Source organism: Falco biarmicus, chromosome Z (assembly GCF_023638135.1).
Source record: "Falco biarmicus isolate bFalBia1 chromosome Z, bFalBia1.pri, whole genome shotgun sequence".
Lineage (NCBI taxonomy): Eukaryota > Metazoa > Chordata > Aves > Falconiformes > Falconidae > Falco > Falco biarmicus.
The window spans coordinates 33,469,661-33,497,616 of NC_079311.1; the positions used below are offsets into that span (position 1 = coordinate 33,469,661).

The 27,956-nt window shown below is 39.1% G+C and overlaps 2 protein-coding genes across 8 annotated transcripts in view; both read left to right on the forward strand.

Annotated features, from left to right (window-relative positions):
• FSD1L (fibronectin type III and SPRY domain containing 1 like) overlaps positions 1–9,295 on the forward strand; it is a 35,076-nt gene extending 25,781 nt beyond the window's left edge. For 2 of the 4 annotated variants that reach the window (XM_056325650.1, XM_056325652.1), the window contains 4 exons: positions 1,997–2,094; positions 2,546–2,797; positions 3,118–3,206; positions 5,146–9,295. In XM_056325650.1, the coding sequence (XP_056181625.1) occupies positions 1,997–2,094; positions 2,546–2,797; positions 3,118–3,206; positions 5,146–5,265 (559 nt within the window). In that variant the 3' untranslated portion in view covers positions 5,266–9,295. The remainder of the gene's footprint in view (positions 1–1,996; positions 2,095–2,545; positions 2,798–3,117; positions 3,207–5,145) is intronic. The other 2 variants (XM_056325651.1, XM_056325653.1) reach the window with 2 other exon arrangements.
• A 154-nt stretch (positions 9,296–9,449) lies between these two features.
• On the forward strand, positions 9,450–27,740 carry FKTN (fukutin). Of its 4 annotated transcripts, XM_056325655.1 has the most exons (11): positions 9,450–9,507; positions 9,759–9,940; positions 11,245–11,304; positions 13,982–14,185; positions 15,706–15,983; positions 17,459–17,591; positions 19,145–19,274; positions 20,124–20,257; positions 21,155–21,282; positions 25,260–25,519; positions 25,618–27,740. In XM_056325655.1, the coding sequence occupies exons 2-10, from the start codon at positions 9,836–9,838 to the stop codon at positions 25,471–25,473; spliced, it is 1,386 nt and encodes a 461-aa protein (XP_056181630.1). In that variant the 5' UTR covers positions 9,450–9,507; positions 9,759–9,835; the 3' UTR covers positions 25,474–25,519; positions 25,618–27,740. The 4 variants fall into 4 exon arrangements, with proteins under 4 accessions (XP_056181630.1, XP_056181629.1, XP_056181631.1 ...); XM_056325654.1 differs by lacking the exon at positions 9,450–9,507 and having other exon boundaries at positions 9,540–9,940; XM_056325656.1 differs by lacking the exon at positions 9,450–9,507 and having other exon boundaries at positions 9,540–9,940; positions 25,260–25,515.
• Positions 27,741–27,956: the final 216 nt, after the last annotated feature.

Genomic DNA, 27,956 nt, shown 5'->3' on the forward strand with positions numbered 1-27,956 from the left:
AATTGAGCAGCTTTTGTTGGAAGTGTGAGTGAATGATCTTTGCACTTGAAGCAGGATGGAATCTGCCGAGAGTGATGATTCCCCCTGAAATTATGCTTTAATTCTTGGCTATGCTTTTCTCTTTTTCCATGCTATCACTTGCTACCTTTTTCTTTGGTAAGTAAACTAGAGCTTCCTTCATGTTAACAAGATTCAAAAGCATATGATGTGATGCACCTGCATAATATGTTTGCACCCTTCATGTAACTCTTGCAAGCAATTTAGAAGTTTAGCTGTTTTCTGATCAGTACTGGCAAATTTATATGATAAGTGGTGATGCTAAAGTAGACAGCCTTTTCATCAGTGATTTCTTTTAGACTTCTGTAACTGGAATAAATCAAACTTAGTCATGAAGGTGAACCAAAGATTCTATTATACTTATGTATGAGAGCTTAATATCCCACTCATCTTTTGATTCCCCTGTGACTTTATTTTAATGAAGGTATGAGGCAAAAGGGCCATTTTCTAACCCTTTATGAAATGGTATTAGAGAACAATTACAGAAAACTTGAATTTAGTGTTGAATGAATCTGAAAGGAAACAAGCTAAACTTCACTATATTAGTGGGCATTTAAGTGGCAGTTAGCTTTACCAAATTGTAGCTGAGGGAAAGGTTGGAGAGAGAACTTGTGTGTGTGATAACTCTTCTAAGGTTAATGTATGATATACTACAGAGGATGAAGATTTGGCAATGACTTCATGTGTGTATTTCAGAGACTTATATACTTAAAATTTTTTTCCAATTAAATTAAACTCTAAACTGCATAGGTATTTTTGAAAAGTTAAAATTCTTTGCTACCCATCACCTTTAAAGTAACAACCAGACATGATTCCTGGCTACTGAGTTTTAATATTCATTGCAATTTGCAAATAGCTTTCATTTTATGTAAAGCTTAGATTGCTAGGAATACTTTTTGGGGGCACAACTACAGGAAAATGTTTGAAAACCTCATGAGGTTAACGTTATTCTTTTATGTAACTTATTAGAATATTCTCTAGGGCAAAGTGTGGTTTTGTTTATTTTGCTATTGTGTCCTGAGAATGCTTTTGAAAAGAATGATTAGAAAATCTAAGTCTTTCTTTATTGGGATTAGGCTTTTAAATGTTATAATGACTCTTGAGGAGTTGCTGTGTGCTTCTTAGCAGAATGTGTTCTGACACAATTTTCTGTAGTCTTTGATAGACTTAATCACAATCTCCATCCTTCAGTATACTTTTGGTGTTTGATTTGTTGGTGGCTTTTTTTCTTTTTAGGAGAGCGATGCAGTAAACCCTGGAAGTCTCACTTTATCTTTTTTTTAATATCAATTTTTTTTAGAGTTGACTCTCTTGGGTTTTATATAATCTTCAGTGTGTATTTTCTAATACAGTTATCACAGTTTTACTCCTTTCATTCTTCATAGAGTTAGACGTTTTCCTGGCATTTCAGTCATTGCTTATACAAGCCATACATGTGCTGAAAAACCTACATTTAATACAACTGATGTTATTTTCCCATTCGCTGATACTAATAGTGAAAACTAGGCATTTTGGCATTGAGCATCAACAGTATATTCATACTTAACAGATCAGCTACAACAATCAGATAAGACTCACTAGAAATCCTATGGGAAAAACCAGAAACATGAATTCTCTAAGGTTCTGCATAGTACAGGTGAAACAATGTTTTATACAGGCATTCATTCAAATGCATCTGCAACACATCTGCTTTTTTGTCCTGTTTCCTTTCTCAAGTGCCTCTGAAATTGTTTGTTACAATGCCATGTATCTTTCCTTGCTGTCTGCTCTTGCAGTTCTTGTGCATGCATGCTGATAGAGGTGTTAAGTGGCTGAACTAATGTGTCATTTCAATAGCTTATGTAGTATGTTTATTGCTCCCTGATTGACTTGGGAAAAGTTGTCTGTGTGTGCATTTCTGTAATTGCATCCAAATCTTGAACGGTTAATTTCTTCTTAGAAGTGGCCCACAGTCTCCAAAGAGGATATCTTTTAGCAGATCCTTGGTGAGGAGGAGCAGCAGAGATCGTTTTGCTGGTGAATCATACACGGTGTTAGGTAAGGTGAACTTTTAAATTTTGTTAGAGGTGTAATGCTGTGGGAGAACAGATTAGGTAGGAATTAGAGGGAAAATCTGTGATTGTTCAAGGCTGTGTACTTGATGCTGTCTTGCGTAGAAGGAGTTTTTTCTATATAACACCACAATTTCATGATACAGTATGTGTCTTCAAGTCTGTTGAAGCTCTTCTATTATAAAGCTCTTTGGTGACTAACATTCACTGCTGTTAAATGTATCTTGTCTCAGTAAGTGTAAGTAAAAGCTGTTTTGTTATTCTATTTTAAATTTTTATTCTGTTTTCTTGTACATGAATTTTTTTGTTCCTTGTAGTTCAGGTTTTTTTTATTTTTAAGCCCTCATCTTAAAATAAAAAGAGAAGTGCCTATAAGGAAGCAAGCATTGGAAGGTATGCTTAATTGTAGCAACTAAATGTTGGGGTTTTTTTGGTAGGAGACACTGCTATTGAAAGTGGACAGCATTACTGGGAGGTGAGAGCCCAGAAGGAATGCAAATCCTACAGTGTGGGAGTAACATATAGAAACCTGGGGAAATTTGAGCAACTGGGGAAGACTAATTCAAGCTGGTGCATCCATATCAACAACTGGCTGCAAACCACATTTTCAGCAAAACATAATAATAAAACCAAGACTCTAGATATGCCTGTTCCAGACAGAATAGGAGTGTACTGCGACTTTGATGGAGGTAAATTACAATCTTAAGATATCTAGCTAAAAACTTACCCATGCCAAATTGAATCAGGACAAGGCTAAAGTAGCACATTACTTCCAGATTGATACAGTCTCTTAATGAAAATAAGGCCCAGAGCTGTTTGTGTAATAATGCTTGTAATGTCAAATGATCTGGGTTCATCTGTGTGGCAGAGCTACTGAGTATTTTTCAGTCATGTGGACTGTATTTGTTGTGTTCTGGAAACCTTTCTCTGGAAAAAAATCAATTTTACCAAAACTTACACACCAATAGCATTTAAACATGTATTTCAACTCGTTTTCTGTCTCTTTTAGGTCAGCTCACATTTTACGATGGAAACTCAAAGAAGCTCTTATACACCTTTAGAACAAAGTTTACTCAACAATTATTACCAGGCTTCATGGTCAGTATCTATAAAATTTTGTTCAGTTTCTAGCACAGAATTCATTTTACTAAAGACTTAATTGGTTTTTAAAGGAAGAAACTGGGAGCGCTGTTTTTGGCTGACTAATAATTTTAAACAATTTTTAACACTTTCTTTTTGATTTCCTGTGGTACTTAGAGCAGCACTCCAATGGGAGAACTCTGTTATCTGGATGTCTCTGCTATGTAAATAAGTCATCACATTTTTGTAGGGTAAATTCATAGCGCATTCAAGTAGCTGATGAGCCTGCTGCGGTAATTGGTTTGAACTGATGCAAATAAGAGTCCAAGATGCTGCAGGCTGTCCGAGTAGCTATCATGAGACGGAACAACAGCAGATGCTTCTCTCTGAGATACAAGACTCTAGCTTTCAAATCTTTAAAAGCTCTGTGGGATTTGTCTTGCCAGCCATTTCACTAGCCTGTGTAACTTTTTTGTGGTTCTAAGCTAATCAGTGAAAACTTGTTGCAATTCTAAAGATTCAAACCTTGCAAAAAAATGTACAGGAAAATTACTAGTTACTGTGTATTGGTTTTCCTTTGATGATTTAAGTAACTAACTAAATTTGCAGGCCTCAGCTGTGTTAAAAGATGCCATCAGGTGCATTATACTTTGGAAGCAGCGTACAGGTCTAGGAAAACTGTGGAATCTGGAGGAGGCTAGCAACTCAGCTGCCTAGATTCTGATCTCTAGTCTCGTGTAATGTAGCCCATAGAAACATAGCATAGTAATTTTAAAGTGTGATTAGACCAAAATAAAGTTATTGTTCTTTTGGGCATGGAGCAGGAACAGAAAAGTAACTCGCCTGGGCAGCCTTACATCTAGCACTTGCAAACACCTGATTTTTCACTTTCATCAGACAGAATTGCCTGCACAATTTCTACTGTTGGCTAGAGGTACTGACAACAGGAGTCCAAGAATTTTAATAGCTGTTTATTTGGAGGTGACTAAGCAAGTTGCCTTACTGAACCTTTTCAACATACGGGGAACAGAATGGCTTCGGAACTGCTGGGATACCTGTGTTAGTCATTCCTCTAGCATTGCTAAGGCTGACTGACAAGTCAGTTCCTAGGGCATCCAAGGAAACACTTGCTTACCCATGGTTTGGCCTATTAGCTTGCATCTCATACAGCCTCTAGAGCAGGGGTCCTCAAACTACGGCCCCCCAGGGTCCTCAATCCGGCCCCTGCTATTTACAGACCCCCCCTGCTCCCCCCCACCGGGGGTTGGGGGGGGAGGGGAAACCAAGCAGCCGCAGATGGCTGCCTGCCACTGCATCCGCGCCGGCCCCCTGGTTAAAAAGTTTGAGGACCCCTGGTCTAGTGCTTGGTGATAGCAGTCAGACCTTGGGTTAGTCGGAACACTTAAATATTGCAAGCTACTTAATTACAGCTCTCAAATTTATTCATAAACAGGGATAAATGTTTTTTCAGGAACTTGGTTGTAAAATAGAGGTCACTGGTACCTGTGCCCTTAATGCTTCTCAAAACATAGGGTTTTTTTTGTATTATGTTTACATTGACATAATTCTGCCGTGCTGTAACTAGAACTAAGCACTGCTTTCACACACTGGAGTGTAGTGACAGTATTGCTTTTCATTGTCATAAAGTACTTGCTGCTAGTACATTGGTCTTCAAAGAAGTTTTCCTATTATGAGCAGTTCTTTTAGTGCTAGATCTTAGACTTGGTTATAAACTTAGTCATAAAGCATAGTATGTGAAGCATCTTATACTTTATGGTCTTCAAAACTAGCTTCTGGGTGATTAGAATCTAGTTTTACAGAGTACTGTGACTAGAAAGCAAGAGGGAAGACATGCAGCTGCAGGTTTTGTGTTAGTTCCATTGTGGGACAGGAGAAGAGATGTAGATAATTAATAATGTTCAGAATATTGATTTTTTTTTTTTTTTTTTCTCCTTAGATCTGGTGTGGTGGGCTTACGTTGAGTACTGGTTTGCAGGTGCCAAGTGTGGTGAAAATGCACCAGAAAAGTGAAAATGAATTGAGTGGTTCGGCAACCAGTTTAAACAATATCGCCTAGTAACGTCTATTATTATATATTGCTGATTATTTTTTTTTCCCCCCTGTGTGGCTGTTACTGACAGAAGCCTGTCAGAATTGGATTAAACTGGATTTGCTACCTGCTGCTGTTTGGGGCTTAAAGTGTTAGGAACCTACTGTGAATCCAGACACAAGTGTCAGACAGAAAACTGAACTGTTGCCTATTTGAAAAATAAGTGGAGAAATAAAAAGCTGTAACTATGTGCTTTTCTAATACTGTATTTAAACATTTTGTTATGGACATGAATATTACTTTTGTAATTAGTGGGTTTTTTCTGTGAAAAATTAAACATACAGGTTTTTTTAGCTCTCCTAACATGAATTACTTGACTATAGGTTTTATTATTACCGGGCTTCCCATTAGAACCTGTGATATCAAACATGCATTTCAAAAGAGTGTTGATTTGCTACCCTAGCCTAGCAAAATATCACAGCATATGATTTCAAAAGAATATTACAAGAAGTAAGAGCAGTCTGTGATATTTTTTTCTGATATAAAATCATCCTGTTTCCCAGGAGTAGCTCATTTAAATATTGGATATTTAAAGTTTGGCTTCTGTTTATTACAGATTACAGAATATGTAAAAACTTAAAGGTATTTAAAAGCGTTCTTATGTAATCAGGGAAGATGCATTATGATAACCAGTCATTGAACTGGGAATTATTTCAGTTAAGAGGTTCAGAACCAAAAATCCAGAGCTTTTTTAAAACTACAGCATGATACTGCTCTCTTAGCTCTTAATTGAGGGTCAACTCTTGGCTTTCTAGTTTTGTGGCATTATTCCAATTAGATTATGATAATCAGCAATTCACATTGCACCTGATGAAAAAATGACAAATTGAATCTTTGTCTGCCAGTAGCAAAGGTGCAGTGCAGCTGAGGCTGGGAACAAGGGTGAGAGCTTCAGTTTAAATGCATCTCCCCAGAGAAGATCATGGGGGATGGGCTATTGCCAAAACACCTTTCAGCGTTTTCTTAAGCCAGCTCCAAGGCTGGCTAAAACTTCTCAAACAGCTATGTCAGTATCAAAGCTGGCAGCAGAAGTGGCACTAAATTCCTGTTGATGGGGCAGTATCCTCTGAGCCCAGGCGCACATTTTTGCTACCTGTTCTGACTAGCCTAGTGAGGATTGCTGGTACTGTCTGGATAACCAGAGACATCAAAAAATTCCATGATTTTTTTATCCAGCAGAAATGTAGCTTATATGTGTAGTATCCCACCCTAACTTGCTAGCACATACCATACATCATGTATATGTGGCTATGAGACTGGCCTTCAGAGGACCATATCCTAAAGGCTCTCCTTATAGCCTCCCAGCATAATGTGTTCCCCTCTCTTAAGGGCAAGGGAAAAAGTGGAAAGTGAGCAAATGCTTTGCCAGCTAACATGATCTGCTTTTGGATCTGCATGTACATGTTTTTGTTCACATATCAAGTGAAATGTTGAGCCTGGGTGTTCAATGATCTCAGCTCCTAGTTGGTAGCTTAGTAACAATAGTCATATGATTCATAATAGTGGGAGAGCTAAAAAAATAATCATGTTATATTCTTCGTGGAAAATTGCAACTTTTCAATGAGAATTCTGTGTGTATTATAGACTGTTAAAATCTGCTTTCTTCCCTCTAATTGAGTCCAGGAGCCTAGAAATAATTTTCAGATATACACTTGAATCAGCTGTGTCCTAACTGAAGATTTTTTCCAAATACCATCTGAAAACTGTTTCAAATTCATGCTGATAGTCCATAGTGAATTGGCTTCTTTCTTACAGGGCTGAACTGTAAAAACATTTTAAATATTGATATGGGTCCTTTGTGTCTATCAAGATTTCTCAAGAAGAGAAATTCCGTGAAACAACTCATAATCTGATTGTGATGTTCAGTGGAAAACTTTAAATTTTTTTCTTAATACTTGCTCTAGAAAGTTATGTTTCTCTTGAGAAATCATGAAGTTGACAGGATGGTTGAGCCTTCATGTTAACTTTGTATCTGCAACTTGAGCATCTCTATAAATATTTGCTTTGTGAACAGATCAGCTGTGATTTTTTTTTTGCAGAGGAAAAGTGCAAAACAATTCCCAGTTTAACTGTACTTTCCTCTGCCAGTTTAGTGTTTTGGGTCTTGAAACAGAGATACTGGAAGGTGACATGATTCTTGAACAGTGTTTGAATGCTTCAAATGTTATCCACAGATGTTGTTATATTATCCTAATAGTCTGTGTAGTAATCTTAAATACTACTTCCTCAGTTCTTTACTTTTTACTTCAGTGAACACCTGACTGGGTGTGCTAGGGGCTCAGCTGCTATGAATTCAGTGGTATGTGAGCAAGTAAGACTTGTGTGGTTGAACCCTGGTGGTGGTTTGAGAGGGCAGGGTTAAGATAGATGCTCCTTATTTTGAGACTTGTTCTTCTAACGACTGTGGTAAACAGATACAGAAATAGGCTAGCAACCCTTCGCACTTGATGTTGGGTGTTCAGCTACAGTTCCTACTTCCCTTTTTGGCAAGAAAGGGAATATTTACAGTAAGTTAATGTGTAGTGAGAGAAAACTATGAGTAACCTCTATTTCTACATAAAAGCATTTGATTTTTTTTTTGTAAGATGTATAACCTGCAAGTTAAATTTGATATGCACAATGTAAAAACATAGTTTTTCTTTAACATTTAAAAGAAAGCTTAAATGATTTCTTACTGTGACTTGCAAGTTCTAGATTAACTCATGTCCTGGATGAAGTCAATGTGACCTTTTTTACCCTTAAAGAATGAATTTGTTATTTGATAGTTTGCACAGATGTCAAATTTTTGCTGCTAACAGCTAGTACAACTGTTTTTAGTAAATGGGGATATGAAGAATTGCCTTAAGCACTTTAGATTTCTTAGACTTTTTTCTTTCCTGAGCTAATAGTTGTCCAGTACCAATTTATTGGTGATATTTTGTTGAAGTTGGTGCGCTGTTTGTACCTGCAGCAAGAAAGGAATGCGTGCAGCCTGTGAAGTTACTTTTTTCCTAGGCAAATCCACCTCAGGAATTGGAGAGGTTGTTCTTTGGCAATGGAATTAGACCTTTTGAAGGTCTATGGGTTTACCCGTCGTTAACGCAAAGTAGAATATCTGTAGTAATTTAATACTCCTTGAGCCTCTGTGTTCTGGAGTTGATGCTGTTAGGTGGCTAGACAGGAGTTTTCTTCTGTATGACCAAAATAAGATTTATAATTTTTTTCTAAACAGTGATCGCTGGTAGTCATTCAGACTTCAGATAACTTCAGGATAACTTGTGAGGAACTGAAGGTTTCCCCTGAGTTAATACATCAGTAAATTGTAACTTTTGTTGTTTCTACAGAAAGCTGTATGAACTGCAACAAGGGATGTGAATTTTAGAAAGGATGACTTAAACACATCCAGGTGATAGGTGCTTCTCCAAATACCAAATACAGATGGCAGAGGGTGAAGGCTTACTTATTTAGCCCTCCTCTAAGGACAAAAAAGTAGAGGCTACTGTACAAACCCTGTTTCCCTACCCCCTTGTGCCCTCCAACAAGAGTGCTGTTCCTGCTGTTTTGCATTAAGACCGGGGAATGGGAACTGGTTCCCTCAGGAAGAACATCTGACTTAGCACTGTTGTGGTTTCCTAACGATCACTGGTCCTGAACATCATGCATAATTTGACAGGCAACAGCGATGAGTTCTGTTGATTGTTGCCCCCGCCTCAACCTCCCTGGAGCCGTCTGAAGGCCCTGCTGGAAGGGGAGGCCTGGCAGCGGTTTTCCGTCGCCATCCCTGCGTCCCGGCCGCACACGGCGCGCCTCCATCGCTCGCTGCCTTCCCGCACTGGCCTGCGACACCTCCTGTGCAGCTGCGCGTCCCGGGGGCAGCCGCCGCGGGGGCCCCACCGCCACTGGCTGTACTCCGGCCTCCTCCGCCGGGTGCCATCCTTCGCCGCCGCGGAGCGTTCTGGTGTCTTTGACTGAGGTGTGATGCAAGCGTTTTGTATTAATAAAGAAATTTGAAATCTGTTGTGCCTGAGTCTCCCTCGTTTTATTTTCCTCCGCGGTGGGGCTCGGTCCCCGGGCGTGGAGGTGCTGAGGGGGTGCTGGGTGTCCCGGTGGGGCGGGGCCGGGAGGCCCGCGGTGGCCGGCTGGCCTGGGCGCAGATCCGGCGGGCTGCCTCCCCACCGCGCATGCGCGTACGACGGCGAACGGCGCTTTACGGCAGGGAGCTGTCGCGCGGTGAGGGCGGATGCGGCCCCGGTGGTGGTGGTGGTGGTGGTGGTGGGGGAAGCCGGCCGCGGCCCCGGGGAGGGAGCGGGGAGGGCCGGGCGAGGCGCAGCGTTGCGGGTTGCCGTCCCCAGGGCCCCCCTAGCTGAGCCCCTGCTGCGGGCTCGTCGGGCTCCTGTAGGCCGCTGCGGCGCAGGGCTCGGGCCCGTGGCGGCTGCCGGTGCGGCCTACTCAGCGCCCCGTTCTCTTCTGCCGGCCCGCAGGAAGGAGCTGGGAAGCCGGGAAAGATGAGCTGCGCCGCGCTGCTCCCAGGCGGTGATCGAGAGCGCCCCGAAGACTAATGCAGAAAATCAATAAGAACGTGGTCCTGGCGCTCCTTTCTCTGACCAGCCTCGTTTTCCTCCTATTCCAGTTGTACTATTACAAGTTCTACCTATCGCAGAAGGTGAGACCTGTGCTGCACAGGCTGGCTTTTGTGGCATGACCTAGTGTAATGCTTATTCTTTTCAGAGTCCTTCAGCAGCATTAATGACACCCCCAAATTTCCCTCATTTAGCTAGAAATTCCTATGATGTTGACATGAAGTGCATCAGTAGCCTGAGCACATTTGTGGTGGCAGAGGTACAATCAGGTTTCAGTAGTCAGTCTGATGCTCAAGTTACTATGTCAGCCAGAGGCATCTCATTCTGTAATTAATAGGATGCCGCTTGGTGTTAGCTGCAGGTTTGAGCCACCAAGACTTAATATTCCCAAGCCTTCCTACTCTTGTTAAGTGACTTCTGTTGAAAGTGAAGTCAAATCCAGTGCTGTCTTCATGCTCTTCTGAAGAAACAAGGAACACGGCATTTATTGATTGCAGGTTTTTCAACAGTGGTGTTTTCAAAAGAAAACTCAGCTTTTTCTGCAGATGTCTTAGTGCTTTGTGATTCAGTGTTTATAATTTTCTAGATGTTACTGATTAAATCCTGCTTTTATACCACCCATGAAAAGTTTAGCCAAGTGTGATCTTCTGTAGCCAAAAAAGAGGTACATGTTACTATAAATGAAATACTCTGTTTTTTTGATGACTTCATTGTTTACAGTTGCAATGAATATTCAGCAAAGGAACTAATTTTATTTTTACAGAAAACCCACATAAGCATCATGTTTCCTAAGTTTGTATTCTTTTGTTGAGGACGTTCTTAATAAATGCAGGCAGTCTTAGCACTACATGGTATCGTGATCTTTGACTTCTTTTTCATAGTTTCTGATTATAAACAAGGTGATGAATGAAAAATTCTTCATACTTTTGAAAAGCTGAAAGCATAGCCATTAACTGCCTTGGCTTTATCATATGAATATACTCCATTTAAAATTTAATCCTCTGGGATCACATCCAGAAAGACAGAAGCACAGTCCTCCTGTCTTTCCTCGGTGGTTATTTACCTAACAGTGTCTGTGTTTGTCATCTTCCTATTTTACATTGACTGGCATATTGACTTAGAAACCTGAAGCCTGATCATGCAGTCTTTGCATGTCTGGAAGTCCCCAAGGCTTGTGTTGTCCTTCTAAATAACTGCTCTGGTTTAGTGTGCTGCAGTTTCACATTCAGTACTGTAGCTGAGTGACCAAGGGCATAACCACAGCCATAACTATAAAGTGCTACCTGGATAAATGCCCTTAAATGTCCTGTTAAGATATCCTAAGCAGGGATTCAGCTGAAACTTACTTGAATTTTTATTTCTCCCTCTCCTTCTTTTCTTTTGATAGAATGGAGCAGTTTTTTCCAAAGTCAGAGGAAGCCAGTCAGGCCAGGACAGCACTAGATGGGTACGTACAACATCATGGGTTAATACAGTTCTTCTGCCAGTCTTGGAGAACTAACACGGAATTGCAAACTCTGGGTCCAGTTATCTTGCCTCTTTACTGGGATTTTCTAATATTAAGGACTAAAAGATACTTTCTTCGCTGAGAGAAGTTACTAAGCGTTTCAAAACATTAGTTTTAAATGGAATTGAGCAGTGGTTACAGCTTAGCAGCCTTTGCCTGTGCAGTCCTTAGTAGTGCTGCTAATGTTTTTAAAGCCAAACTTGTTCTTTCTGATACAGAAGTTCTTCTCCAGGCTTTTGTATTCTTGCAGACCAAATATTGAAAAGATTGGTGTATTTGACATGCAGCTTGTTTGATAGTGATGTGATTAAAGAATCAACTGCAGATCTCAGGTCATAGAATACCCCTTTGCTCGCTCCAGTTGTTAACCTGCTGCTCTGTGTTTTGTGTTACTTGCTTATGCTGGGTCAGAGCTCTTAACAAGCAGGAAAATGTTACATTTCAGCAGTCACCAGTTGCTGTATTCCAGTGTTCAGGAGCAGTGTTAGGAGTGGCATTCCGTACTTGAAATAGGAACGTTTTTTGTTGTGTCTTGTTTAAGGTTTGCAGGATTGAGCTCAAGCAAAACATCATGTTGGCCTCAGGGAATCAGAAGGTCGGTTATGGTAGTTGTAGTTAGCATTTCTTTGGAAACACTTTGACAGAAGTCTCTTGATGACAGATTTCCCACCAGAAAAAGAGCACAGATGGTTAAAGAGAACAGTGTGCTGAGACCTAGCTACCTTTTGCTTTGGATGCAATTTGATAATGTTTCTGCTTAGCAACATTAGCCATTTAAATGCCTTGTTTCTGCTGAGCAAGAGGAAAGGTGCTCTGATTAGGGGCTGTACTTGGGAATAATTAAAACCAACTGCTCTGTGGACTGTATACTTGCTCCAGGAACGTCTCACTGTTCCTGGAGGTGGCATCCTTTGGAGCGACCTACTAGTTAGGTGACATGGTCACAGTGGGCTTCCAATCTGCCAGTCTGTGGACAGAGTTCTCATTAATTTTTAACTTCATCTTATGAGATCATTAGTAACAAAGCAGAATGCTCCATGGTCCTACCAGAGATCTGTTGCCCTGCAAGGTTTCTTCAGAATTCCTATGTGATGGGTCCAAAATACTCCATTTTTGAATGCCTTTTTGTTAGCCGCTTGACATTATTGCCGTGTCATTCTACCAATTATTATACATTTCAACTAAAAGCTTCTGTTTCCCTGGAGAAGTGGTGGAGGAGGGGGAAGCTGATATTTTTGCATAGATTTGCTTCCTGTTTATCAGTCTGATCTGCTAGTTTTAGTTACAGAAATAATGCTAGTACATCACAGGTTTCAGCTTCATATAGCCGAAATCGCTAACAGGGTGGCCTTGTTTCTGCCTGTTTCTTAGTGCTGCTGCCTAAGTTCTGTTTGTGGATCCACATTCTGTCTTCACATTTTTAAATCTCTCTGAAGCCAAAGCCCCGTACCAGAATTGGAGGTTGGCATGTGGAGTCTGTTTGAACAGTCTTAGCAGCTGGACAGGAGAAAGGTTGGAGCTTCAGTTCGAAAGCCACAGTTGGCTTGCTGGATGGGTACCTTGGGCATTGGGCCATTGTTCTGTATCACACCTCTTCTAGAAATCTTGAGATGTAACAAACATAAAGCCTGACAGTGCTGGTCTAAGCAAGTATTTTTTTCTGATTAGAACAGTACTCTTAAGTCATTAAATGTAACTGTTACAGTTAAATACATCAGCTACATTTTTAATAGCAGGGTGGGTGTGAGTGCTGTAAATGGATTCTGTGTGCCATGGACATTTAAATGTACTTGATTAAAATTCTCCACTGAGTGAAGTTAATAAATCCTCTCATTAGGTACAGGACCTTCTTTTAACCTTTCTATATATTGTTGCCATGGTTGAGTACCTTGGGTACACTAGCATCCAAAGACTGGATAGCATTCACTTCCCACCTTCTCACTGAGTCACCCTTCGTATACAGCAGGTCTCATGCCTGAGGTTTGGGGATACTGTTCAGGAGTGGGTCAAAAGCCTTGCTGAAGTCAAGGTATGAACAGTGTCCATAGCTTTAATGGTGCCCATAGACTTCTGCAAAGGCAGTCAATGTGATTAGGTGCAGTTTGCCTTTGGCTGACTTTCCCAGTCACATCCTGTGCATCATGCGCTTGGATGTGACTTTCCAGGGACTTTCACTCCAGAAGCTTCCTGGGGACTGAAATGAAGGTGATCAGAGTTCCCCAGATCTTCCTTTTTGAAGACGGCATGAGATTTGGCCTTTCTCATACTTGAAGAACAACTCCTGCTCACCGTGGCCTTTCAAGATAATGCAGAGCAGCCTTCGAATGACATCAGCCAGCTCCCTCAGCTACAATCTCATCCTACAATCTCTGGTTTATTCAAGTGCTTTCCAGCTCAGTCTAGAGCTGGGAAGAATCTAGAGTTTAGCCTACAGTCCATTCTCAAGTCTAGCACTCCAGAGATAAGAGTACACACTCAGAAAATATATTGGGAGATAAGATTTCCTTCTGTTGGTGGGTTGGGTTTTTTTTCCTTCTGTCAAAGTTTTTTAATGTGTTAACCTTTGTACACTTAAAGATGGTGTTTCTAACTTACAATTTCATCCTATGTCAAACAGCACGTGGTTAGGAAGTTCCTAGGCTTAATAGCCAGTCACAATATACCAGTGTATTTGATTGATCCTTTGATTCTGGGACTGGTTGATAAAGACATTGAACAGATCAGAAGTTCTCCTGATGGCCCTAATCCAGAATGCAAGTACTTTTGTGCTCCAAGAGACTTTACTACGTTTGCACTACTGGACAAAACATGGAAACACGAAGTAAGGGTCTTTTCTTCAGTTCACATTTGTGTATTGTACATTCAGCTGTTCTATTATTTTGTGATGTAGTGCTTTATGTTTGTATCAAGGCCTATGAATTAATTTTGTGGAACTCTTGTAAAGGTACTGGTAGAAGAAACTTTTTTTTAAAGTAAAAGGTATCCAGGCCTGGATACATGAAGAGTAATTTACAGATAACTAAAAGTCTTCAGAAGCTGTTTGTGATATTCATAAACACTTGTAGTAAGAGGCCAAAAAGGAAAAAGAAAGTAGTCTGTTAGGAAGAAGAAAAACCTTAAGCCTATAATATAGATACAGCCATAATAAATCTCGAGTTTGAGGATCAACCGAGGAGGAAATGCAGATGTTGATGTGACAAGGCTGGAAATATTATCATAGTCTGCTGGTTTACATTTCTTTTAGTACAGCCTTGTACTTAGCACCATCTTATTTTGTCACTTAGTGTATTGATATCTCTGCTTTTCTTTGGTGCTCTGAGATTTTTAAATGTATGTGTTTAAAATAGACATATAGCGTGTGATGAAGGACAAAATGGAATCCAAGGTTATTTCATCAGTATGAAGAGTGATCTGGAAATATTTATTAGATCAATTTATACAGACTAAAGATACCAGTGGTGAACAGCTTTTTTCTTCTTCTTTTTTTTTTTTTTTTTTTTCCCAGAAAAAGCAGGAGTCATTACAATGGTCTGTGACTGTTTTACTGAAGGAGTCCCGCTCAAGTGAAGAGTGGTGGTACTCTGGAGCTGGTCAGGCCTTTGTTTTACCCATAGCTGTAAAGGGATTAAAGAAGCTGAGAATAAGGTTGTGTGGCAGCACACTAATATAAATCCGTCTCCCCATTCCTTGCTGTTTCATTGATAATATCTGCAGCATCCAGAGGAAAAGCTGATATGCCTGTATAAAACTGTTCAAGGAGGGTAGTTCAAGAAAGTTCAAGAAAGGGTCTTCAAATGCCGATTGGTTCTTTTTTTATCAGACACAATTTCATTCCCTTTTTCTACGGAAATAGAAAAGCCTATTACTTAGTGCAGTGTTCAGTATTTGATGAGATTTAAACAAATAATTATGTACATCATAAAAGAAGATTTTGCAGTAATCATTTTTGTATTGGTGGTATCTTTATTCAATGACTTAAAAATGCCAAGTTCAGCACAAGAACAACTTTAGAGAACAGTTTGAGGATGCAGAGAATGGTGCTATTGCAAGGAGCAGACTTATTCCAAGCATGATTTACAACATTTATTTATTTGTTGCTTTATTGAATAGTTTCAGGGACAAAATTTAAGACAAAGAAATACATTGGTTGGAATTGCTTGTAGTTGCTGAGCTTTAAGGTCTTAGAAATTTTTGAGCAGTTCGTGCTGAAGTCTGATTAGAAAATGAAAATATGGAATGGTGTCAGTTAATAGTAAGTATTTAGCATTCAATTTTTGTTCCTCTAATCTTTAGTTTCTCTCTCTGTCTGTCTTTCTACTTCTCCCTCTTTCTCATTTTTAGGTGGGTCTTTTTAGAACTGCTGAGAAAATGGGGTTCCAATGGCTAAAGATTATAAACAAGGACCCCCGCTTGGATGGGATGGATGACCTGTCTGGGATTGAAATTCCGTTGCACTACATATTTAAACTGGCATCTCATGCTATTCACCTGGTGGTGTTCTATGAGAGGAGTGGTAATTACCTCTGGCATGGCCCTCTGAGACTCAGGCAACATATGGACAGAAAGTTTGTGCCTTTCCGGAAACTCCACTTTGGTCGCTACCCTGGAGCATATGAAAAGTGAGTTAAAAACAGGAGGGAAAAAGCCATAATGACACTTCCAAAATAATTTATTTTTCCTGAATATAAAATAATTTTCTTTCTCAAGTCAGGTTGCAAAATTTAGCTCACATATGGTTCAGCCCTCAAAGCGCAGGTAAACTAAGGTATGAAGGTAAATCCAGTTCTGTTTACCTGAAGACAAGAGCTTCCTACCATTCATAAACTAAGAGCTACATTTTAGAGGAGATTGCTGTGTAGCCAGGTTGAAGCAGGCAGAAAGATGAGAGAAGTCAAAGAAATCATGTGTGAGGTTGAGTGTACCAGGGGTCCTACTGCTGGAGGCAGTGGCTTACCATTAATGTATTTAGAAGTTTGAAATCTGTTGATAGCCATCTGTGTTATCAACACAGGGGTAAAGTAGAAGTGGCAAGGTTATTTAGTACTAGTGGATAGCTATTTGGTGTTCTTTCTGTAATGGTATGTGTCCAGAAGTTGAATACAGGTATGGAACATTAAATGAGAAGGGTGAACAACAGAAATCCATTCAGTAACGGTAAAAATAATCGGTGTCAAAGAACATGAATAAAGAGAAGTGACATTTGTACCACAAAGACATGTGTCAACCATTGCAGCTAACCCATGCTCTTAATGTGGTGAGGGGACTCCTTTCCTGCATAAATGTTTGAATTGGTGATGTTACTTGTTCACAGTCTTTTTCTTAAACTTTGCATTAAATTGGTGAAGTTACTGTAAATGTCTTCCTGTTCCTACAGTGCTTCCAGTAGCAGTTATTTCAGGAAATACAGATCATGGCAGATCTTGTCACTAATTTCAAAGCCAAGCACATACCACTTGGCTTTGAGAACAGTGATCCTGTAGGGTATGTGTATGTGCCATTAATCAGAGCAAAACAGCTGAACATTTCACAGGTCAGAATAATGTGTTTAACTTTTTCCTTAAAATTTACACCATTCTTTCTTCCTTTTAAAACATGGAATCTGTACTGGTTATGTGGCTAAACATTTGAAGTCAACTGTATCATACTCGTTGTGAAGGTTGAACAGTTATTAAATTTTAAATGCAGATAGCCTCAAAGTACAGGGTAAATTTGGTTCTTAAGTGCATCCCATACTTAAGACAACTAAATAAATAGCCTGAATTTTCAAATGTACTGAACAACAGCTGTGAAAAAATTCAGTGCAAGTCATGAGTGAGTAAAGGAGTCGGTGATCTGACAAACTAACTGTGAGCACTTACAGGCATAGAATTTCTTTTTAAACAAAATTTTGCAATGTATGGGGAATTTGTTGAAGCTCTTGTTGCATCTTGATGCATCTTGAAGCATCTTTTATTATCAGTTTTGGGTACATTTGGACAGAGGAATCACTGCCAGTAGTGTACATTAAGATTTTAACCTAGGCTAGAGGAAAAAGTGGCTTGTGGTTTGTAAAGGAATTGAATGGGGTAATGTTATCACTTTTCTTCCCCTGCAGGCCAGAACTTCTGCTTGTTTCCATTGATGACATAAAAGTTCAAATTCCAAAAAATCCATCCAGTTTTCTAGAGGAGATGTCACACTCTAGATTTCTTGAATGTAGGTACAGAGAAGCTCGGGCTTTCTTTCAGGTTAGTGGTAATCACTTAGTGTCTCTGAGATGTGTGTGTTCACTGATTGACCCAAACCTACAAACAATTCACTGCTTTTTACCTAGATAAGACTGTTTGCATACATAAAGCTACATACAACCTCTGAGACTTGATCCACAGAGTTTAGTAGGTGGTAATAAAACTAAAACTTCAACTGAAAGTCATGGTGTTGTCTTTTTCACTCGTGAGTGCATTTTTTTCCGTTTTCAAAAATTTTGAAGCGGTAACCAACATGTCCGTAGTTCTCACACGTTGTTACTGTTAAATAGATTTCTTGTAAATAAGACTAAGATTTTGTGGTTGAAAGTTTTCCTTGTGGCAATTCTCTAAGTTCTGAGTAATACTTCACTTTATATTCTTTGAACTGTGCGCTGCAGTTCCATGTTTCTAGTTCATTTTGAAATGACTTACTTCATTGCTTTTTGACCATGTAAGCTAATATTTTCACTACTATTTAAAGCATTATTTTTAGGATATTGCTACCTGATTTAGCAGGAGTAGAAAACTTTCTGCTGCAGTATGGAGAGCATTTTGTCCTAACTTGAAGAGGACCAAGAGTTAGCACAGTTAAGACTGTGGAGTTAGAATCAGGTCACTGAGTCTGAGCTATCTCTGATTTCATGGAAGGAGGGAAAAGGGGGTACTGGAGGTTCCATTCTTCAGACATTTGAGGTCTTGTGGAAGGGAATATTCAGTGAAGGGAAGACCATCATATCTCCCATATGTGTAGTAAGAGGGTTACTATACCCAGGGGTACCTGTGTGTATAGTCACCTCGCTTGTAAAGTACACTTCAACTCTAACAAAAGCCCCACTTCAACTCTGAAACCTCCAGGCAGTAATTGCCACAGGGAGAGAAGATGTGCCTCAGAAGGTATATTGAACTTTGAGCTTTAGTACTGAAATTAGCAGCTGGCATGTGTTTTAAAAAGTTAAGTATTCATTCAAAATGTCTGTTGCCCAAGATCTCTTGATGAAAGCAGTTGTGAAGCTGAGTAGTGCGTTGTTCCTGTGTTTGATTTGGTGACGTTTGCCCAGACTTATTTTTGGCTTTGCATTAAATGCAAGATCTTCCCACAGTTGCAGCGGGAGGGTGGGCATTTTTTGTTCATTTTGTTTCTACTCTGTGGCAGAAGTTGTCAGCATCTAGTTGTGACACTTGATGGCGCCAGATAAACTAGTGTGCTGGAAGTAACTGGTGCTGTCCCTGTTTTCCCCCTGGACTTGTGAGGCTTCATCTGTATTGTTGCCAAGTGCTGGGAATCAGTGCCTAATACATATATGCTTATTCTGTCTTACTGTGACTTTGCATTCTGCTGGTTTGGAAAAACTGGGGGTTGATGTTTAAGAGTTTAAATTTTAACTTCTCATTCTAGTGCATGTACTCAGACAGGGGTGTATCTCTGAGAACAGATACTGCCCAGATATTACTTAAGTAAATTTTTAAAGGTCATCTTTTCTTAGGACACTGAAAAATGAAGGGAAAAGTTTACTGTCTGATAATAGCTTGCTTACTCTTCCTTTGCCTTCCAGCTGTATCCTGATGATGCCTCCCTTGATGCAGTGGAATTCAGAAAAAAAGCAAAATCCTTGCTCCATCTGGCTGCCCTGACACTGAATAACTTAGGGGTAAAGTTCTGGCTGAGCAGTGGAACATGCCTTGGTAAAACATTTGTGTTATGTTCTATTTTTAAACTCATCTGAAATTCTAAACATCTAATCCTCTATTGCTTCTAATGTCAGCTGAGGTTAAATATAGTGGGTTGGAAGGTAATAATGTGGCATTAGCTGTGTTGAAATAGATCTTTTTGCTCCTGTCAAAATCATTTTTTCTTCAGAAACCTGAGCCTTGGAGATGCTGAGCAAATTTCCACTGAAGCATTTAAAGTTAGCAGTTACCTGTGTTGAACTGATCACTGCTTAGAAAGCAATGAGAAGTTCCCTAAATTGTGTGAACTGGAATTTACTGAAATGCTAATTGGAAAACACAGTGATGGGCACATATTTCTGCTGTCCGTGTATAGACTCACACCTGATTTCCTTCCCATGCAGTTTGGTGCTTATTACTGACTTTTAAAATATAGTTTACATGTATTTGTTTATTTTAGATCACATCCTTTTAATAAAATTTCAACCTATTAGTGTAGCTACAGCGAGTTCTTAATTCTGCTGAGGATGGAAAAAGTATCTTACCATTGGTGAAAATTCTTTTATTACTTTTTATTATTTTTATTATACATTTTATGTATTTATTACATATATATTTATATCATTATGTATATTTATATTATTATATAAATAGTATTATATATTATTATTATATAATTCTTTTTATTATTGAAATAGGTTGGGAAAACTCATGTGTGTGTGCATTTGACTTGTATTTGTTTAGTCTTGGGGAATATAATTTTCTGAATGAACAGTTACTAAAGGCTGCTTTAATGAAACAAACAGATGTCCCACTTCTTGTTCTGAATGGATTTGTTTTTTCCCTTTTTTTTTTTCTTCTCAGGCTGGTACAGACAGTGCAATGTCATTCCTCACAGCAAAGATGTGGATTTGGGAGTCTTTATAAGGGACTACAAAGCAGATATCATTCCAGCCTTTCAGAAGGCAGGGTTACCACTGAAGCACAAATTTGGCAAGGTACTTAGATAATGAACAATTTAATTCATGTGTCTTTCTCTAGATTCCTAAGTTTGAGTACAGCTGCAGAACAGCTATGTAGATGTGGGTATCTGAAGTCTCCTTGGCAGACATTTACTCCTTAGGGTTTTACCTAAACGTATAATCCTGATGATTTTTGTGTGTTCTGTTGGACAGCATGTGAGAAAACACCCTTCTTAATAACTTTGGCCCTGTTTGGGGAGCACAAATTCCACCTCAGAAGTTTTCAATAAGTTTCAAAGGGGTCTAATCTGTGTCAGTGGTGCCAGGGAAACTTAAGAATCAGGTTGAATTTAGTCTTTCAGATTGGATGGGCCTCATCATACGGGAGGATTGGTGATAGCTCTGAGATTATCTGTAGTCCTGTATGTAGAACTAGCAGAAAGGGAAGGATGGCTTGAGGAGGGCTCTGGGCCTGTTTATGTGGATCTTTATTTAGCTTTTTCAGAGTGCAGGCTGTAGAAGGATGGAGAAAAGAAACAAAATTACAGGAATATGAAAGTTCAGCCACAGTTCAAGTGATATATCATTACTGGTGCTAGCAAGTGTTTTGTCATAGAGGAAGCATGTTAAATGAAGACACGTACCTACCGTGTTCATTTATTATTTTGCTTGTGGCAGAGGACAAGGAGGTGGTGCTGAAGCTTTTCAGGCTAAAGGGAGAAAAGAGAATGTAGTCCCACTGAGGTCCAGAAAACTTCCAGTATTCTCAAGGCATTAAAAAAAATTAAAAAAAAAATCATAGTGTTAGTGTGTTTTCTTCAGCTAGGAGTCACTCTGCATACCTGGCCAAAATAAACTTGTTTTCTGAAACCTGCTGACATAAGTAGCTTTGTATTTTTAAGAGCATATACAGTGTGTATTTTTGTCTTGCAGGTAGAAGACAGCTTGGAACTCTCTTTCCAGGGAGAAGATGACGTGAAACTTGATATTTTTTTCTTCTATGAAGAGGATGACCACATATGGAATGGAGGAACTCAGGCCAAATCGGGCAAGAAATTTAAGTATGAATTGCATTTGTAGCTCTAATAGGAAAGGAATTAAACAAGTTAGTGTTTAGTGTTGGCATTCTGTATGTTTGTTACCTGGCAAAGTCTGTGCTTGTTGTAGGAAAGGCAGTTACCAGAGGAGAATCAATGAAGATTTTGCACTTTGAGACCAGAGTAGAAAGAGAAAAGTACTATGCCTTGCTAGAGGGGTGCTGGGCTTGTCAAATGTCGATTATCTTGTGAAGTCAAAAGCAATGCTAGCATGTCATGTGTCAAGCAGATCTTATCTGGACTGTGACAAGCTCTGAGTTAAATAAAGAGCTAAGCTGAGAAAGAAGTCTGTAAAAATTCTGTTTGTTGCAGAAACTAATTTTCCAGTAAAAAATGAATCCTTAGGCATCAGTCTTGATGTTGGAGTGTTATGGCAGAAAGCCTCAACTGTCCTTGCAAAGTAAACCTCATAGTTTCATATTTTTTGGTAGTGATTTGGAATACTTTATTGACGGTAATCTTGTGACAGCAATGCAGATGACTACTGCAGACCTTGTTGTTGTTCATGTACTGAAAATGGAATTTTAAATAGTACCCTACATTTTTTGCTTCATACCTTTCAGTATTAAATCAGGAAATAAATACAATAGCTTCCTAATCTACTCACCAAACTGAATATAGGTTGTGATAATTAGATTTGTTTCTTACCAACATCCACCTTAACTCAGAAAGAGATAATTGCAGACTAACTGAAAACCTCGTTGACTTCTATAGGATTTCATCAGCTTTCATATTTTGCCTGAACTGTATTTACTTATATTTAGCTAATGGGAATTTGATGAGCACTGCCATCCAAATGGTGATAATGTCTGAGTCCTTGTCTTAGTTGTCTTTGTTCTGAAATGATAAACAAAGGTTGGGGAAGATATTTTGATGACCAGAATCAAAAGGCACACATAGAAATAGACTAAAGGAAGAACTCTCAGAATATTCCCACAGAAAATGTGCTGTGCTGCAGAGTATTTCTCTTAGAATACAGCAACAATTTCATAGTTTTCTGAAGCAGGCTTGATGTCTGCTTTTCCATACAAGATTTTGGAGGGTTTTGTGTGATGCATCCTGAGGAGGAAGCTGACTGATAAATTCCTTTCTAAATTGCAATACCTGTTTCCATGCCAGTGGAGTTGACATGCTCTTTCAAAATTCCATTGCAGAATCAGACTTGGGTACTTGACAGCTGGGTTTTTTTCCTCCTTTGATGTGACTGGTCCGATGTATGAGGATAGAAGGTAGATGTGAACCTGTGCTATGCTCCAGCTCCTGTATCCTAGGATATTCCAGCTCTTCTGGAACTCCATCTTTCATAAAACACTTTCCTTTCCTTGTGGCTTCATACTCATTTTTGGTGATAATTTTTTCCAAAATTTACAAACATGGCTTTCTAGTTCAATAAGAACTAATTTGCTTAGGCATAGTGGCATAAGGATGCCTCTAATTCTGAACAAGTGTTTCTTAGGCATAGTTTACTTTACTCAATCCATACAGAAAACTGCTTGTTTACCATTATAAATGCACTGAGCCCTGACAGAACATGACTGTTCAGAATGCTTAGCCCAATAATTCCAGATATGTATTATTCCAAATACTTCCTTAGAAAGAGAAGAAAGATCACAGCTTTTTAGTTGTGAGGTGTGATGGTTCAGCATGCTTGATCTGAGTACCCGAAGCACCAGAACGACCCTCAGCTTTGCTTGGTCTTCAGGCCTTTCAAAATTCTTAGGGAAGTGGGGGAGGTCAGTCAAAAGAGAAGTGAATGATTGATCATGCTGAGTCCTAAATCAACTTTAACAATTTTCAAGAAATCTCACCAGCTGTTTCTGAGGTATCAGAAGAGATACTGGTTGCTACTAGATCATCACAGATAAGGGCGGGAGTTCAATTCCCAGGTATTTTTATGTTTTTAAAAATGAAGAGTAGAGGACATTTTCTTCAGAAAACTAAATATTGGCACAGACATACTTTCTTTACGTCTTGCTAAATAAAAGTACGAAGAATGAAAGTGTTTTTCGTTTAGTCTGTAAAATATTTTTCATTAGTCATATTTAGTTTCTGTTTTGTTGGAGAGCTGGTTTCTAAACCTTACAAGTCTGGCTGTATGGTTTGCATTTTCATGTACACAAATACTTTCTCAACTTTGCAGACACAAGCAAGCATGTTCATCCTCCTTATTTTGTCTTAGAGTTACAGCAATCGAGACCTTCTATTTGTTTACAAAATCAATGCTGAACAGTTTCATCCTTCAGCAGAGAATAAGTATTTCCGAAACTGAATCTGGGAATCAAATCTATACTGTATGCTTTAGTCCTTAAAATGAGTTAATTCTGGAGGCTCTTCACCTAGAGGACTTTGTGTAAGCCTAAAATGTTTTCAGTACTCGTATGTCCAAAGATTGATGAGACTGAAATTGGAGGAAAAAATGGTGAGCAGTGTATGTGTACAAGAGTACAGAGCCTTATTCCAGCTTGGAAGAGCAAATGGTGAGCAGGGATTCCAGTATGTGAAGAAAGCTAGTTTTTTCATCAGTGAATGTAAATGTTTGATTTTAATAATAGTTAAATGATTGTTTTGATGAAATGTCCAGCTAACTTTTTAATTTGAAGATTAGTTTAGTTAAATTACCTGTTTGTTCTCATTAAGTTATTATTCATAGTGCACTTTCTGGAGGATATATTATTTCAGTGGTTTGCCAATAGCTGTTGCATATGCATGCCCACTGCAGTTCTGATAGATGATTTTCTAGGTTAATAACAGCTAAATAGCTATTTGATGCTTATAGATCTACTATTAAAGTTTGATTACCTTGTTTTCCCCTTGGTACCTGGCATTTTTTTGCTTTTCGCTGTAGTTCAGAGCTAACTGGTAGTCCTCGGGTATATATCCAAAAGTTCTTGATCTCTTTTTTTTCTTTCCTTCCATTTCATGGATAAAAGCAAGGTTGTTTTACTTCTGATTCTGTTTGCTCAGCACTTAGAAAATTAACTTTATGCTTAGAGGAACATGCAAATTTTCTAATTCGTGCAAATGCACAAATATTTTAAACTTCTTTTTCAAAAATCTTAAGTGCGTATGGTTTCATTTTAACCAATGAAAAGGAATTTTAAGATCACTTTTTTTCTTGTGGAAGACTTCACAGCTACAGCAGTGGGAGAGATCCTCTGCAGGAGTAGTACATAGGCTTTCATGTTTACTTGTTTAACACATTGACTCTGACACTGAGCTCTATGTGATGTTATTCTGATCAAACTGTGACATTTACCTGTCAACTTACACTGGTGTAAGCATACTTATAGATGGGGTGTATGCTGGCCCTTCTGCAGAACAAGATCAGTTTGGTAGGATGAATTAATTTTAAAGTTTGAATGGGCCAAGAAGGTTTCAGAAAGTACAAGGTGGCAGCTGCATCATAATTCTTCTCAGCTGTTCCAAGTCTGGCACCATGTTTGAACATGGGTACTGAAGGGCAATTTCCTGCTTGCTTTGGTAAGATTGAAGAAAGGTAAAAAGTTGTTTTTAAAAAAGGCCTGACTCATAATAAAGTATTTAATGCTGCTTTTATTTGTAGGGGAGATTTTGATAACATGTAGCAACCTCTTGAGACCCTTCTAAATAAGGTAACTGTTATGTCCAATTTGTAAGTGGAAAGTAGAGAGATAGGGCCTCAGTGATTTCCTATGGATGGCAGAATGATACGGGAATAAGCAGCAAAGAATTAGAAATGCTCCTTCCAAAGAACACGTGGCAAATGTTAACCAGTTACTGTTCATAACACGACCCTTGTCCAGTATGGAAATAATATTTCATAGATAGGAAGTTAAGAAATAAGAAAAAATTATTGCAGGTGTAACATGGCCACTCACTGCAGTTGTTTGCTTTATCCATGAACTTATTTGAAGGTGTATTTCAGTCTTTGCCGGTGACTGTGTTCTTTTGTTATGACACAGGTATCTCTTTCCAAAGTTTACTCTGTGTTGGACTGAATTTGTTGAACTCAAGGTACATGTGCCCTGTGAAACCCTTCAGTATGTTGAAGCCAACTATGGCCCAGACTGGAAGGTTCCTGTGAAGACGTGGGACTGGAAGAGCTCGCCATCCAATGTGCAATACAATGGTGTCTGGCCTGTCGATGAATGGGATGATGTCATTCAAATCTACTGACCACCTGACTGCTAATAGGGCATACCTGATACCCTTGAAACTGTCGGTTTGTAATTTCCTATTTCCCAAAGGCATCAAGATACGTTCCTTTTGTAATTTCTCATCTGTTTCTTAATGAGTAATTTATCTTTTTTTGCTTAACAGGTGTTTTTTTCACCTTCATCATGCATTTTCCAGGTAGTTGAAGGAAAAGATCAAAGGCAACTGAAGAGAAGGAAATCTGAAAGGAAAGCTGCACAAAGAGAGTAGAGAAGAAATGTTGCATTAAACTTATGGGCGGTTGACTGTTCAAATGTAAAAGTGGCCAGCTGGCTTTGACTTTCCTAGGATCATGAAAGCCTTGGGACTGTTCACTTCTCAAGCTTAAGAGAGGGATAGGATGGAAAAAATCCCAGAGAAGTTCCTCTTTTTTCAGAGGAGGTCCTGTGAATATTCAGCTTTTAAACACCTATGAGTACCTCAAATGTGTTTGATTTGAGACTGATACTTCCATACGATATACAGCAGGTTGCTCTTGGCAGTGGAATATTTCTATTACACAGGACCTGTATGACTCACCTGCTTTACATGCAGGAAGTAGTGGGTAACGGTGTCATACTAAGTGAATCGAAGGAGCAGCTGTCCACACTGGACATCTTCCAATAACCGTTGGGTTTTTCATGAACTAACCACTGCATGCAATTGTGACAGGGGATGTTATCTGTGGGTTGTTTTTTTTTCTTTTGTTTCTTTATTAAGAACACAGAGGTATATGCTGCAGGGATATTTTTCCTATGAAAAAATAAACATACTGGCTTTGATGTCCCAGTTAGTGTGTTCTCCATGTAAAAGTTTTGACTAGATTTTAAAAAATTATAGCTATCCTTGCTTTTTTACAGGTAGATAGAAACGGGGATATTCATAGTTTTCTGTTTAACATGGGCTTGCAGAACAGACATCTCAGAGAATTGCAGCTCTTTAAGTGTAAGCAGAAGTGTTTACAAATACCAACTGTTCCATCAAATTTGCAGTAGCATTATTGCAAGTGAAGTGTTAGTGTAACATTAGGCTTTGGACAGGAAAAAAGTGGAAGCCTGACAGCTCTCTCCTCCTTTTTCTGCTTGTGCGTTTGGTCAATGAATTAAGTATTCTCCATCAGTATTTTGGAGGGGGATAGTAGCTTTCATACAAGTGTGCGTGTCCCAAGTTTGTTCCAGTCTTTTTGTGCAGGGAAGACAAGGGTACTAGAGCTGCTAGTGAATTACAACTGTAATATATGGTACAGACCCAGGAGTATTTGTGAACCGGTGTCAAGGTACTGGATTGAGCTTATGTTTACTTGCAGCAAAGTGGTATCCATTCTTTCCTTGCTAAAGCAGAAAGGCTATCTGGGGGTTGCCGCTTTTCCAACTTTCACTGGGTAAAGGTTGAGCCTGTGGTTTGTGTTCCGTTGATCTGCAGTTTTTGGCCCTGTATTCAAATGTGTGAAGTTCTGGAGACATGAAATAGCTACTGCCATGTGGCAGTTGTACTACTGTATCATTCCAGGTGCACACCGGGGCTTCCCTGCTATTTTTGTCCTGGAGTGTGCTGCATGCTTTTTCCTGCCAATCCTGTCAGTTCCAGTGGTGTCCTGCCACGGAAGCACTGGAGTAAATTATTTAGCTTCTGGCAACAACTTGTCATGCTAGCTCTTCAATTCATATGGTAACTTTGTTAGGTTTGCCTATTTAGGAAGAGAGAGATGTAAAGTCCTGCTAATGCCATTTACTTGGTAAACATTACATCATACGAGGTAATTTCTCAGGTAGAATTTTTTGTATTTTTTTCCTTAAAATGAAAAAAGCCAGTGTCCTTATGATTTTTGTGTTCAGAACTCCATTGTTGTGAGCTTCTTTGTTTAATAATATACAATAAGCATGTAACTTTTTCAAATGTGATAGATGTTTTAAGAGTGAAAGAAAAGATTCTATCAGAAAATTATAATCCTGTCAAATTTTTGACTTTGTATTTGTAGATGGGAAGACTAATGGAAAAAAATGCATGTCCCTGAAAGGTAGGATGTCTTAAATCATTCATTATACCTGTAAGTTATTCTCCAGTTTAAAGTATTTTCTCTTCAGAGCATACATGTGTGTGTTTAACACTGATTAAAAGGAGCATCTAATTTGCAACTCAAGATGTTTTTTCATCCTTTGTTTTGTCATCTTCAGTAGCATTGAACACACTTCATTGTAGTTACCATGCCATAACGCAGAGAATAAAATTGTGAACTGTTACACTGCTTATTGACTGTCTGTATTGAGCTTTTATTTTTTAATAAAGATACTTGGACACAACAAAGACACTTGGAATAAAGAAGGTGCCCATATGTAGAGAAAAGGATCCTGCAGTTACACAAACACATTGCACTTCTGCATGTCTCCTGTCATGCTTTCTGCAGAGCCCTGACCGCAGATTTTCAGCTTGTAGAATTGTGTCCCGAGGAGCAGTGTAAACATTGT